The sequence below is a fragment of the Lepidochelys olivacea genome (genome assembly GCF_965140295.1).
Source record: "Lepidochelys olivacea isolate rLepOli2 genome assembly, chromosome: 25".
Lineage (NCBI taxonomy): Eukaryota > Metazoa > Chordata > Testudines > Cheloniidae > Lepidochelys > Lepidochelys olivacea.
Genome location: NC_140435.1, coordinates 16,459,379 through 16,469,973, shown reverse-complemented (window position 1 = coordinate 16,469,973; position 10,595 = coordinate 16,459,379). Strand labels below are relative to the sequence as shown.

The 10,595-nt window shown below is 58.8% G+C and overlaps 1 protein-coding gene across 2 annotated transcripts; it reads right to left on the bottom strand.

Moving 5' to 3' along the window:
* Nucleotides 1–39: 39 nt before the first annotated feature.
* Nucleotides 40–8,648, bottom strand: OCEL1 (occludin/ELL domain containing 1). 2 transcript variants are annotated; one of them, XM_084614775.1, is made up of 6 exons: nucleotides 8,572–8,648; nucleotides 4,556–5,771; nucleotides 3,184–3,377; nucleotides 2,579–2,750; nucleotides 1,452–1,502; nucleotides 40–569 (listed from the first exon to the last, which is right to left on the bottom strand). In XM_084614775.1, exons 2-6 carry the CDS (start codon nucleotides 5,681–5,683, stop codon nucleotides 450–452), a joined length of 1,665 nt encoding a protein of 554 aa, XP_084470901.1. In that variant the 5' UTR covers nucleotides 5,684–5,771; nucleotides 8,572–8,648; the 3' UTR covers nucleotides 40–449. The 2 variants fall into 2 exon arrangements, with proteins under 2 accessions (XP_084470901.1, XP_084470900.1); XM_084614774.1 differs by having other exon boundaries at nucleotides 8,512–8,645.
* Nucleotides 8,649–10,595: the final 1,947 nt, after the last annotated feature.

Below are 10,595 nucleotides of genomic sequence, written 5' to 3'. Positions count from 1 at the left end.
CCCGTGAGCAGGAGCGATGCACCTCTCCCCACCCCGCCTGAGGCCCCACTCCTCCCACCCCCAGCTTCGGTCCCACCTGGAGAGTGCACACCAGCACTGCTGGTTCCCAGCCCCAGCTGGTGAGGGGGCAGCACAGGGCAGGGATGGTGCCTGACCCACATGTGACCCAGCTGAGGTGTGTGTGTGATGCACAGGAGGCCACAAGGCACAAGCACCCCCATAGGTGCTGGAACTAGGGGTGCGGCCGCACCCCTTGGCTGGGAATGGTTTCCATTATAGACAGGGTTTACAGTTTGGTTCAATAGCTCTCAGCACCCCCACTATACAAATTGTTCAAGCCCCCCTGAGCGCCCCCCCGTGTCCTGTATCCTGCTCTCTTTCAGGCCGAGATCTCCCAGACATCAGCAAGCCCCAGAGTAAATCAGGGCTGGCGGCCAGGGTGTTGGGGCTCAGAAGTACATTGAGCCCTCCTTGGCCGTCCGGTCGTACTCCTGGATCCGCGCTTTGATGTGCGTGAGCTTCTTCTTCAGGTAGTCACAGCGCTCCTGTTTCTCCAGGAAGGTGGGGTCCTGCAGGGATGGGGAACGGGTCCTTTGTCAGCATCACCACTGCTGGATCTGGGCTTCACCCCCCTATCCGCTGCCCGCAGGCATTCACAAAACAATGACCAGAGACTGAACTGGGGAACAGGGTTTCCAAAAGGATCCGGGATTTGCTCCACGCTCCCGACCCTGCGGAGAGCTGCATCCCTGCTGGCACCGACCAGGCCCCGAACAGCTCTTGAGCCAAGCGGAGAAGCAGGGAGCGTTTTCACCTGGGGATGTTCCTTTGTACGGAGTCTGAGCCCTCAGCTGGGAAGGCCAGAGCCGTTGTGGCTGCCCTGTTGTGAGCAGCCCCAGGCAGGCCAGGATTGAGAGACGGCACAAAATCCCGTCAGCCAGTCTGGGGACCCCAAGAGAATCACAGGTTCTATCTGCATCCAGCAGCCACCATAGAGAATCCCCATTCGAGTCATTTGAACCCAGTCTGGCTCTTCCGTACCACAGGGGCTCCGCAGCCACACATGTGGGAATGCCCAAGACCCCCCAGTTGGCCAGAGGGGCCCTGCTCGTTTGGGAGAATTCTTTAGCCAGAAGTGCCCCAAGCACCGTTCAAATGGGGACACGGGCAGGAGAGCCTCAGGGCAGGTCTGTTCAGCTATTGGGATGTGACTAGCTCATGCGGACACACCCAAGCTGGCTTGAATCCGGCTAGCTCGGCCATCGGGGCAGGGAGGTTGTGCTGCCGCGGCGTCACTGGGACCCGAGCTAGCTCAGATACGTCTGCACACTGCAATCACACCGTGATGGGGCGAGCTCCAGGGTGTGCAGCGTCCCCCCGAGTCGGTCTGCCTACTAGCCTCCGCCCCTTGGCTTGTCCCGTGCGAGTCCAGCACCATGCCCCTAACTCACCCTCTTTTTCTTCTTGTACTCCTTCCAGATGTTGGAGACCCGGCTCTGTTCCTGCGGAGCACAAAGCAGTGGGTGAGGGGGCCTGGCCGAGCTGTGCCGGACAGGAGCAGGGAGCAGCCCCAGCAAGCCTGGGTCATCAGCAGAGCTGGCGGGAGCGGAAATTTGGCCAGAAGATTTGGAAACATTTTTCTGTTTGGAATTGGCACCTTTCAATTCTGGTGAATCAGCATTTTCCGACAGGAGACTGCGCCCTTGGAATACTGTGGCCAGCTCCAGGAATTAGCGGCTAACCAGCCAGCCAGGGACCCCACCAACACCCTGGGAATAGAGTGGGGGTTAATTTCCCCCCTTCAGCTGGGCGTCTGGCAGGGTAACTGTGACAAGGGCCCGGCTGGGAAATGCTGCTGCTCTTTTGATCTGCCAGCTGGGCTCTCAGATCCCGGAAAACCAGGAACTGCCCCTGAACAATCCTCTGTGTCTTAGGGTAGCTCTGAAGACAGCGGGTGGTAAATAACCAGAACTGCAAAGCCTGGAGTTGGCTTGGATCCCAGCAGATGACCAGCTTCCCCTTTCCTCAATCAGCCCTGGGCGTCTGCTCCGAGTATTAATGAAACCAGCAGGAGCCGTGTCGGTTCATGGGCCACAAGGGTTTGACTTGAACTGGCTTCCTCAAGGAAGCCCCAGCGGAACCCAAAGCACAAAGCTCAGTCCCGCCGGTCCAAGGAAAATTTCCGGACAGCTTTGTCACAAGAGCGACAGCGGCTCCTTTCTTGTTCCTGGGGGCTCAGTCGACCCTCTGATGCGTCTAGCCTCACGCCGGAACCAGTCTATGGCTTAGGCCACATTGTACTACGTGCTTCTGCTGCGGGTGGGTTCCCTACCTGTCTCCAGCCCTGGGCTTCTTTGCCAACACTGCGAGAAAGGGGCCGACCAATTCCAGTGGGTTTTTTGTGGCTTGTTCCTGTCCCAGTAGGAAATCAACTGAGACCCGTCAATTCATTCCACCAAACATTCCTCACTGCTGAGCCAGGCAGGATAGGAAGTGGACCCCTAGCGGTGGAGAGGCCCCACATCCCAGCCCCGGCTCCGACCTGCCCGTGCCGTGCCCCCTCTGGTTAGCAACTGACCTTCCTGCTGGGTGTGAGACGCGGCAGCCGCCTCATCACGGCGTCCAACTCCTTGAACTTCTGCAGCGCCGCATGGACCTCCTGGTAGAGCTCCTTGTACTCCCCGTACTGGTCGTTGAAGACGGCCTTGTACTTCTCTCTCTCCTCAGGACAGCAGATCCCCGGGTATTTCCTACCCAGCCCCAAGAGACTCTGTGATAGGTGGGGGGTGGAGCTGGCAAGGGATGGATCCGCGAATGGTGGGAAAATGTTAACACGTGGGGCAGGAGGAAATCAGGGACTTCTTAGGAAGGAAAGTATCTGCAGACCTAGGTGGGTGCTCAGACATCATGTGTATTATCATCGTACCTAGATGCAGTGACTTGCTCAAGGTCATCCGGCGAGCCCGTCACAGAGGCAGGCATTGAACCCAGGTCACCTGGGTGCCAGGCCAGAGCCTCAGTTCCCGGGATGGAGAGTGACGCAGAAACCCAGTGCTGCCGTCTTAGCACCCCGCCCCGCCCCTGCTAATGACCGTGCTAAACTCACCAGTGCATAGCCCTGAGCCAGCCTTCGCCTGCTCCCACGGCCGGGGACATGGATGGGGCGGGCGGGTCGTTACTTACACAACATAGTCGGGGACGATGTGTGGCTGCGGGGTGTGCCCTGTTGGGATGGAGCAACTCAAGGCCCCCAACTCCTCTCCCTTCTCGGAGAACGCCAGCTGTTTGGTGACCTTCCTGGGGAGGCTCCCGGACGGCATCACCTCATCCTGGAAGACGATCCGCTTGGGTCTGGCTTGCAGGAGGACGGGGTTGTGCTTAAAGAGACAGAGGGGAGTGAGGCTCAGCAGCAAAGCGGCAACCCACATGGGCCTCAAATAGTGAGCTCCTAGAGCCTAGGTTAACACCCCAGGCCCCATAGCCCACCTCCTCAAGAGCAGCCTCCCATCTCTAGGCATGGCCTAGCCACTGGAGGGAGACCTTGCCTAGGAAGGGTTAGGCAAGCCCCAACCCCTCAGCCCCATGCAAAGGGCGAGGGCACAAAGCGGGTGTCTGCGCTGTAGGCAGGGGGTGTGATTGCAGCTCCTGTAGATACGGAGATCAGCACTAGCTGGGTAACAATAGCAGGGAAGCTGCGGCGGCATGCCCAGGACCCTGGGTAGGGACCTGAGCCGGCTTTGATGTACTCCAGTGCGCTACGTCTGCAGGAGTGGCAGTCACGCACGTCCCGACGGCTGGGCAGAAATACCCGGAGAGAGGGAGGCTCCTGCCGCACAGAGCCAGCGAGCTGCCAGCCGCCAGTCTGAGTGACGGCCGTCTCTGACGCAGCGGGGGCTGGAGATGGATGGCTGCTCCAGAAGGAGGATTCATGCATCTTTGGAAGGCTCCGGTTCGTGGGTCCCCCACATGGAACCATTTCCTGTTCCTAAGGAGTTAATCCCCCAGCCCTCAGTATAACCACCACTGTCTCCAGCTCAGGGTTTGCCCTGACCCTTGTAGGACTCTCTGCCACAGCCTCACCCCACACAATGCAACTGTGCATGGGGCTGGGGGCATAGGGCCAGGTTACTCACAGCCCTGGCGCCCTTTTATACCAGCTAGCCAGGCACGAGCCCCCCGGGGGAGCTCCCCAGCACAAGGAACCCCCTGGGGGGCCTGGGGGAAGCTGTGGGCAGGCTGGAGGAGGGAGGGGGCATCTCAAAAGTAGAAGGGGGTGTGGCTTACGGGGCACTGCAGGGAGGCAGAATGCAGGCCCACCTAAGGGCCTTTGAAGCATGGGTGGTGAAACAGGGCACCCGCGGCTTAAGCTAGGGGCCACACCGGCCCCTGTAGCCCTGAAACAGAGGTACCAAGTGCCTCCCCTCCGCCCCTGCCTGGGGCGAATCCTTCCCGGAGCCAAGCGAAGGCGCTGGGCCCTGGGGGCAGGGAAGGGGGCAGAAGCGCTAGGAAGCGGCCGCCTCCTGCTCCGGGGCAGGCGTCCCTGGGGAGGACTCACTAGCGCTTCAAAGGCCTCCCGCTGCTTCCTCGCCATCTCATGCCTCCACATCTTCAGACACACCAGCGCCCCGGCCAGGTAGAGCAGGGTGGTGATGAAGAGGAAGGCGATCGCTGCCACCTGGCCCCCTTCCACCCGGCAGAAGGCAGCTAGGAGCGGGTTGCTGGCGAACAAGGAGTAGCACAGGCCGCCACGGTTCACGTCGTTGACGTAGGCGATGGCCGCCCCCATGTAGAGGAGGAACAGGATGATGTTGAGGGCGAACTCCGTCAGGGGCCACCAGTGGGAGTCTAGGAGGATGGTCCTATAGTACATGGTGACCCCCAGCCCCAAGAGGATCACTGTGACCAGCCATGCCAGGCTGGCCACCACCAGCACAAAGGGGGTCATGGGGCCGTAATAATTGTACCCGTAGCCCCCCCCAAAGAGGCCGTCCGACAGCAGGTTCCCGCCGTACAGGTTGTACCACTGGTAGTCCTTCTGGATGTAGGCGCAGACGCAGGCAAAGACCATGCCGCCAAAGAGCAGCTCCAGCCCGGCCATCAGCCTGAGCAGGCCTGGCCATGACTTCATGTAGGAGTACTTGAGGTGGTAGGCCTCCAGCTTCTCCTCATAGCTCGGCAAGGCGGGTTGGCCCTGCTGGCTCTTGGGGGGAGACATCTCTGTCTCCTGGTGACACTCAGAGGGGCTGGACCAGGAGGGTTCCTGGAAACCGCTGCTGGAGCTGCCATCACGGGCTGGCCTGCGGCGATCTAACAACGGACTTACGGGTGGAGAGCTCTGGGCAGTGGCGTAGGCCAGCGGCAGGAACGGCTCGGGCTCTCGCCTCCATCTTTGGAAAAAGTTCTTCCACGACGGCGGGATAAAACGCCTGACAGGCTTCAAGTGAGAGGCCTCTTGGTTCTCTGAGCTGCGGGGGACGTCCCTGACGGGTGGCTGGGCGGGCAGGGGAGGCTCACGGGTGGAGGAATCAAAAGAGTCAGACAAGTCGCTCTTGCCAGGGTAGGACCTGCCGGATGCCCTGATCCAGGCTGGTGAGGGCCACATTTGCCAGGAGGAGTTTAGCGGGTCTCCGTCTGACTCCACGATAGGCTGCCTCTTCTCCCTGGAGGAGGTGGAGTTCGCCATGTCCAAGGAGTCATAGCATTTCAGTCCCTAGTCTCATCAGCACCGCTGGGACCGGGGGGAGCTCCCCTCTCTCCGATATGGCCAGGCCCTGTTGGAGCAGGAAGGAAGAAACAGGGCCAGGTTAACGCTGAGGGTCATAGGCTCTTTGCTACAAGCCCATTCGTTTATTCATTACATCAGCAAATAAAATTCCCTTGGTGAGAGTTGGCACCCTGCTCTCTCATCCCACTCTCCATTCCCGAGCACCTGCAGCTCCCATTGACTTCAGCTGCAGTGGCCTCCTAGCCCTATGATGGGCAGTGTGGTCTAGTGGCCAGTGGCCAGGAGACCTGTGTTCTTGTCCCAGGCCTGCCCATGGACCTTGGGTAAGTCACTGCCCATCTGTGTGTTTCGCTAGCCTCCTCTTGTCTGGTTAGACTGAGCCCTTCAAGGCAGGGGCTGTCTCATACTGGGTACGTACAGCGCAGCGGGGCCATGGTCTTGGGGTGGTGCTGCAGGTGTTCCAGAGCAGGGCTTAGAACCCAGCAATGCCCGCGCTCGGACCGCAAACCCCTCTCCTAGAGCGTTGCCTTGGGCCTGCAGCTCGTTCCCCGTCGGCCGCTGCTGATTGATAAATGTTCAGCACCAAGGGAACAATCTGAACATAAAGAACGTAAGAACGGCCAGCCTGGGTCAGAGCAAAGGTCCATCTAGCCCAGTACCCTGTCTTCCAACAGTGGCCAATGCCAGGTGCCCCAGAGGGAATGAACAGACCAGGGAATCATCAAGTGACCCATCCCCTGTGGCCCATTCCCAGCTTCTGGCACACAGAGGCTAGGGACACCATCCCTGCCCAGCCTGGCCGATAGCCATTGATGGACCTCCAGGAACTTATCTAGTTCTTTTTTGATTGGCTTATGGTGACGTCACCACCACGCTTACACTCCAATTCTTCCCCATCTGTAGGAATCGGCACGGTTACGAGCCCCTTCAGCTCTGGTGCATTCCAGGCCCCTGGGCACCCACCCCATTAATACCACTCAAGGCTGGGCTATAATGGGGCAGCCTGTCAGGCCTTAGTGTTGAATATAGAGAGAATTTCTTGGCTGTTTGGGATTGTTCTCAGCTCGTCGCCCAAACCTCAGGGGCCGCACAATCTCTGTCGGACGTGAAAAGCAATTAGAGTGGCTCCGGGCTGGCACAGGCAGCTTCCTCCGGGGCCGTCTTCCCCTGCAAACAGGCACGAGGACAGGCGGCTTTCATTGGCCATTTTGCTGCTCACTTGACACCGCCGAGCGCATTGGGCTCAGAAATAACAGTAGCAGCTAACAAAAGAAAGGCCTCCACGTCTAAGGAGAGTCCCCTCCCCTCCTCCAGGCTGCTTGGTCTTTTTCATTTCTCACTCACCGTGGGCACCTGGCTCAGTAGCACCGCCTTATAACCTGGCTTCTACTCAGGGACGTCCCCTGCTGCTTCTGGGGTGGGGATGTGGCTTTTCCCTTTGTACCAGAACAGCCACCCAGGCAAGGTGGGCTCCACAGAACCACGTTTACTAACGACACACAACATGCAAGGGCTAATTACATCACACTGCCAGCCTGGCTGCCTTCTAAAACACGGTGAGCACCACCAGCCGGCTCACGAACGAGTTAAAGGGATACGACCCTCTGCACTCACCTGACTAACGCCACTTGCAGTGCAGGGCTAACATCACGGGGGTGCCGATCAGCACCCCACGGAGAAAGACACTAAAGTCACTTTCAATTGAAGTTAATGCGTGTGTGTGAAATCCAGAGGGAACACGCCTTTGACCGGGCTTGGGGATTGACTTGGGGGATCTAACAGCGTAAGCATCTGCTTCTTGAGCCAAAGGAGTGGTCCATCTGCCCAGGGAGACTTTGTTCATCCAGAGGGCCACAGCGAGACTGAGTCCAGAAGAAGTTTGGAGCTCCTGTTTTCTATCTCTAGAGGGCCTGGGGGCATTCACACAGGGACTGGCTGGAAAACAGGGATTCTTGGGTTTTGTTCCAGATCCGAAAAAAACCACAAGAGCTTTGGAAATTTCATCCACCCCCACATCCACCTCCACATATATGAGAATGAGTGAGACACGCTCCCTCCACCTCCAGAATAGCCCAGTGGCCCAGGCACTCACATGGGTGAGCCAGGTTCAAGTCCCCACGCTGCCTGATTTGGAGCAAGGACTTGAGTGTCCTACTCTGTCATCCCAGGCGAGCTCCAGCCCCTTGGCTGTCCCAGACCTGAGACGCCTTCCTGATGAACGGGCTGTCCGAACCAACACCTTCCCACCTGACGTCTCTGGTTTGATGAATTGGCATTTTCAAGCAGAAAAAAACATTTCATTGAAAAATTCCCACTCGGCCTTAACTAGCGGGGATCTCATCAGTTTGTCTAGGCAAAGCCAGCTACAGCTGAGCTGCCACCCTGCCTTACCCTGGAGCACACGAAGTCCAGCAGAGAGCCGCACCCCCCCTCCGACCGGGGGCTCGGCTGCCCTGGGGATTCTTGCACGGATGTGGTTGTGCTCTACCAGCAGAGAGCATGGCTTGTGCCCGTGGGACCTACCCTGGCCACACCACTGCAGACCCCACATTACACGCCCGGGGCCCACTTCTGCTTCCACGCAAATCAGCAGCCGTGGCGCTGCAGTCAGCAGAGTTGGACCGGGTGATGCCGTTGGGAGCCAGGGCAGGCCCGGTTTGTAGGATCTGCACCAGCGGCGGGTATCTTGGGCTGCTCCAGCCTTCCCAGCGTGGCCGCTAACTGCGCCTACGCTCGAGAAGGGAGGGCCCCCGGGATTTCAAACAGAACACGGCGTGAGCCATTACCTGTCCTTCCCTTCTGGGGCCACAGGCTGCGGGGTACATAGGTTCATGGCTGATCCTCACCCTCCTGCTGTCATCCCGGCAAAGTCGGGGTATTGTGAAGGCGTCCGGCCCAGCTGCTCCCCTTGGTGCGTTATTAGCCTCCAATGAAAACAGTGAGTTAAACATTAACTGTGCCCAGCCGCCAGGCAGCCCCGTGTGCAGAGCCGGGGGCCCTTGTGTGGCCGGATGATAAGCTCCACCCCTGGGGGGGGGAGAGTTCTCATAGAGCGCCCCCACCACTCCACTTCCCTGAAGGCGGGTGGCACTCCGCCCCATGCTTTCCTGCCCATCAGCCAAGCCTTCCTGGTGGCGGGGACGGGGTTACTGCCAGCAAAAATAAAATCTGTGAGAGCTCTGTGCCTGCCAACAGAGATTGTGGGTTCCTATTGACCCCCCGGCGGCTGGGATGCCAACAGGATTCGAACCCGCCAGCTTCAGCAGCCCAGTACAGACCTCTCTGCCACTGGAGCTAAAAGAGTAACTCCATGAACCGGCAGCAGTAGCAGGCTAGGACTGGGGAGGCCAATAGTACGGTTATGAACAGCATGAGGGTGATCACTGCCCCCTACTGGCTGGACTCAGCCGTTTACCATGGGCACTATATTGCTAGCAGATAATGAAGATTTTCCTTTAAATCAAACGGTTGAGACCTGGGCCACAAGGATCAGCGTCCACACGGCCTCAGGCCCAGCTCCGTCCCAGCACACCCAGCTGCACTATGGCTAAAGTGTTTCTCCAATCAATTAGGAGGGGCAGGATCATTCACCTTCCTGGGGCTGGGGTACGACCAGCCCCTCCCTCCTCCCCTGCAGCTAATCAGATTTGGGCTGGGACAACATAGAAAACCATCTGCCGTTTGCTGGGTTGTTTTAAGCATTCCACGTGGCAGCGGCACCTTTCTTGATCTTTATCCCCCCCCCCCCCCCAACGAATCAGGCATGCTTAACCCCTTCGTTGCCACTGCTCTAGCCCCCTGCCCCCTCGTTGCACTGTTAGTATCACTGAGTCTATAAACTTCTCTCTGGCCTGGTCGGGGGGGTCCCAGCCTGGGGCTCATGGACAGATTTCAGGAGGCCTTGACCACGCCCTGTTTCTTTAGATGAGGCGGAGGGGTGTGGGTACAGGACCCACTTTTTGTCCTGTTGTAATAGGAGGTCACAGCCCGCAGGATGGGCTGTGCTGGCAGCAACTTAACTAACAACACTTCATGTACCCTAGGCTATCACTGTGTGGGTCTTTGTCCCCCTCTGTTGGCTGCTCCACATACAGTCGGGCTAGGGGGAGACCCATGAGCCCCTCCGGCTGAACTGGGCCGACGAGATTCTTCATGCCAAGCCCAGAAGCCACGGAAAAGCCACTCCATGCCAGGGAGAGGGATGCGTTAGCAAGCGAGACAGAGCAGCTTTCATCTGAGACACTTCAGGCACCTTGTGGGCATGAACCATTCACCCCCAGCCCCTTCTCTCAGGTCGGGTTGATATTCCTCATTCCACAGATAGGGAAACTGAGGCACAGAGCAGGGCCGTGATTTGATTGAGGCCACAATGGGAGGCAGTGGCAGAGCTGGGCCTGGAACGCAGGGGTCCTGACTGCCAGTCCTCGGGTTCTAACCACTAGACCCTCCCAGCCCCGCATTAGGACACCACAAAGGGCTGCGGCAGAGGGCTTGCCGCACCCTGAAGCGGCCAACGTGACAGCGAGAGACCAAATTAAGAGGCCTGGCTGGGGAGGAGGGTGGGAAATTGAATGTTAAGAAGTCCGAGTCCAGTTAAACACGCCCAGGACAAGTAGCGCTGAGGAGCCACAGGAGCTGATGGCTCTGGTCAACGGGCATCCCTTTGCAGCAGCAGGGGGCGCCCTCCCCCTACAGTTCACACTGGGCCCAAGTTATTTGTGAAGCAGAATAAAGGAGCATCTTTGTCCAATAGACTACAGCACCCCCTGCCAGCCTCAGCCGGTGCCCGCAGACCAATCCCAGGTAGGGCTGGGTCCCCCTTCCTCTCACAGGGCAGCCACCCCGTGACACCGTCCACCCCGTCTCCACG

Bases quoted from the DNA above. Each gene is read 5' to 3' on its own strand.
- OCEL1 (XM_084614775.1), bottom strand. From the start codon at position 5,683: ATGGCGAACTCCACCTCCTCCAGGGAGAAGAGGCAGCCTATCGTGGAG. The intron at 3,378-4,555 runs GTGAGTCCTCCC...TGTCTCTTTAAG, and splicing joins GGGAGGCCTTTGAAGCGCTA to CACAACCCCGTCCTCCTGCA. The intron at 1,503-2,578 runs GTCAGTTGCTAA...TGTGCTCCGCAG, and splicing joins GTCTCACACCCAGCAGGAAG to GAACAGAGCCGGGTCTCCAA.